The sequence below is a fragment of the Aegilops tauschii genome, chromosome 4 (genome assembly GCF_002575655.3).
Source record: "Aegilops tauschii subsp. strangulata cultivar AL8/78 chromosome 4, Aet v6.0, whole genome shotgun sequence".
NCBI lineage: Eukaryota > Viridiplantae > Streptophyta > Magnoliopsida > Poales > Poaceae > Aegilops > Aegilops tauschii.
In genome coordinates, this window is record NC_053038.3 from 316,351,191 (window position 1) to 316,354,558 (window position 3,368).

A 3,368-nucleotide genomic window follows, 5' to 3' on the forward strand; every position below is an offset into this window, starting at 1 on the left:
TACCATTCTTGACAATAGGATTAGGATAGGAGAAATGCAAATTCAGGGCCACACCAACGTGGAGCTTATCCTGAAGCACCAGTGGTTAAGTTTCCTGGTCACAAACTCACACTACCTCGGTTTACTCTCTTTTTCATGTTGAGGAAAGCTCAACTACTTTTTATTCAGTGGTACGTAAATCTTAAGTCATTTTTTATAGTATTGAGAACAATGATATAAGAGCATCTTCAGCCGCGCCCCCAACCGCCCCCCCTCCCAAGGCCATTTTTTAGCGCCGGCGCTCAAAAATTGACCCAGTTGCGCCCCCAGGATCTCGTTTACCGCCGGTTTGGGTCGAAATAACAGCTGGCGAACCCGAGCCGAACCCAAGCCCCTGGGGGGCGCCTGGGGACGCCGGCCGAAGTGAAAAGGCGCGTGGGTCCGCTCTGTCGACGAGAGAAAGACCTTTTCCCGCCGATCCCTCAGCTTTTCCACCTCCGTTTCCCTCCATCTCCCCTTCTCCCGCCATTCTCCTCCCTCTCCCCTCCATCCGGCCGCCATGTCACCGAAGAAGTACACGGCCCCTCGAGCCGCTACCGATGCCAACGCCACCCAGCCGAAGCAGAGGAACCAGAGGGCGCCGCCGTCCAAACCCCTTGCCATGTCAAACGCTGACTGGAAGGCGGAGGTTCACCGCCGGAAAGCTGTCACCACCGACCGGCGGAACAGGCTCAACACCAAAAAAGCCCGAGACAGGGCGGCGGCTGCCGTGGTGGAGTAGGCGGATCGATTTGTCTAGTCTGGCGTGCAGACGCACAAGAATGTGCAGTGCAGATTAAGTAAGGCGATCCGAAATGCTGTATGGATATTGTGTGCATCGCGGAAAGCTTATCCCCAACACTTAAGTAACTGCAAAGCTGGCATGACAGTATATGGTAGTACCAGGGGAGGGGGATTGATTGTCTCATCTCAGTCCGGCTAGGAATAAGCAAGGGCCAGAGAGCGCAAGAGAGAAGCAATAAGTGGATTACCATTCTTGACAACAGGATTAGGATAGGAGCAAATGCAAATTCAGGGGGCAGACGGATAGATGTGAGCTAAATCTCTCATTTCATGACAAGAAAGCATTCCCACACCAACGTGGAGCTTATCCTGAAGCACCAGTGGTTAAGTTTCCTGGTCAAGAACTCACACTACCTCGTTAGGTTTACTATCTATGCAGTTTCCTCCTTTTCATGTTGAGCAAAGATGAACTTTTTATTCAGTACGTAGTAAATCTTAGACATTTTTTTGTGTTGAGAACAATGATATAAACAACACTTCATTGATGTACTGTATGTGGTAATGTCGTATCACTTCATTTCATTCATCCATTAATCGATCAGATGAGAGATCACCGCAACGAAATGATGCTTGCGATTACAAGGATGCTAAGGCAGTAGCGAAGAAATGAGATACGTATGAGACATGATCGCTGCTGTTACAACAAGGAACGCCTCGGTGTGCCTGCCTGCCTGCCACTGAGCAGAGCTGAAGCTAACAGAGCAGAGCAATCTATCCGGTGGCCATTGTCATCGCCATCGCCATCGCGCACGAAGGAAGGTCACATGATTAGAAGCCGTTCATCTCTAGCAGGTAGGTGCGGCGCTTGCTGAGCATCGCCACGGCCTCCCTGAAGGGCCCGTCGAAGGCGCCGGCCACGAACTCGTCCAGCTCCTTGCGCCCACCGCCGATGCCGCCGGCCTCGCCCACGGGCTTGATCACCACCAGAGTGGCGCCCTGGATCCTCGTCCCGTCCGACAGCTCCAGCATCGGCGCGTACCGGAGCTTCATGTTGCAGGCCGGCACCTGCGTGCGGTTGGCGGCGGCGGCGGCGGCGAGCGGCTTGTCGGTGAACTCCTTGAGCTGCGGGCGCTCCATGCAGAGCATGCCCTGGCCGTGCGCGTCCGTCAGCTCCACGCGCTCCAGGGTGGGGTGCTCCTTGACGATCTCGCGGAGGAGGTAGTGCCTGGTGGCCGCGGCGATGAGCGAGCTGATGGTCCACACCACGCGCAGCTTCAGCCCGCCGTTGGTGTAGAAGGACTCCGGTATGCTCCCATTGTCGTCGTCCCCCTGCGAGGCGTCGTGTTCTTCCGGGGCCATGGAGGCGGAGGGCGCGTGCGAGGCGTGGTCCAGCCTTGTCCCGCCGAGGATGACGCAGCTCTGGAGCGTGGTGCCGAAGACGGCCTTCCACCTAAGGAGGACGCCGTCGTCGGTGCCGACGTCGGAGACGGGGAGCTCCATGCGGAGGTTGCGGATGCTGCTGAAGTTCTTGAGCACCTGCGCGGGGGAGTGGTGCGGCGCGTGCTTGCCTCCCGCGTGGCCGGCGGGCCTGGCGCCGGCGTCGCAGTGGCCGAAGGGCTTGAGCACGGCGAGGAGCACGGTCTTGAGGAGGCTGGAGAGGACGCCGCGCTGGCGCGGGCCGCCCGAGGCGCCGAGCGCGTCGTCGGCGTCGCCGGCGGCGATGACGCGGTCGATGTGGAGGCAGGCGTCGTCGACGAGCGGGACGAGCGCGTTGAAGCGGCGCGAGACGGCGGAGCAGCGGCCGAGGGAACGCGCGTCGGCGAGCTTGTTGAAGATGAGGAGCACGAGCGAGTCCGGCACGCTGTCGAAGTGGTCCTCCCCTTGCAGCTGCGCGAGGAGCAGGTCCTCGGCGAACACCCGGTGCCTGGACTGCATTCTGGAAGAGCTTGCTGATTCCGCTTCAGCTGTGGCGCGCGCGAGAGAGACAGCAGCAGCAGCAGCAGCAGGAGCAGGAGGAGGTGGAGTAGGTGAGGTTGTAGGAAGAGGAAGAAGAGGGTGGTGATGGTGAGTAATGGATGGCGAGGGGGAGAGAGTTATAAAGCCGCGCGAGCGAGACCTCTCCTCTTCCTCTGCTCTTGTTTAACTCCATGACTCGCTGTCGGGCACCACCCTAATCCTAATCATACCGTTAAGAGGGAGGGAACAGGACGACCATTTTTCTTCTTTTTTTCTTTACCTCTCCTTGTTTCATCTGCCGTTCTTCTTACCAGTAGCCATTGTTTAGTTTAATCATCTTCGTCGCCTATAGCGTTTCTTAGCACTACTTAGAGGACGTAAAAATAACTAACTTGCACGATCCAAAACCCCCTTTTCAACCGATTATGTAGATGCAAAAAGTTTACATCTTCGGGTACAACACATCGTGATGCATTGCGTCTTCACGGACTGGAGATGTAAAAATGCCAGCCACACGCCAACCGCCAACCGTCGTTTCATTTCCTCCCCCAACCCCATTTCTTCCTCCGGCCGCCCCATCGCCGGAGCCCTCCAGCACCCCTGCCGTCGGTTCCGCCGCGTTTCGACCGCCAGCCACCGCCGCGTTTTTC

The 3,368-nt window shown here is 57.3% G+C and overlaps 1 protein-coding gene across 1 annotated transcript; it reads right to left on the reverse strand.

Moving 5' to 3' along the window:
* Window positions 1-1,312: 1,312 nt before the first annotated feature.
* Window positions 1,313-2,866, reverse strand: LOC109760052 (F-box protein At5g46170). Its single transcript, XM_020318895.4, has one exon. It carries the CDS (start codon window positions 2,695-2,697, stop codon window positions 1,591-1,593), a length of 1,107 nt encoding a protein of 368 aa, XP_020174484.1. The 5' UTR covers window positions 2,698-2,866; the 3' UTR covers window positions 1,313-1,590.
* Between the last annotated feature and the right edge of the window lie 502 nt (window positions 2,867-3,368).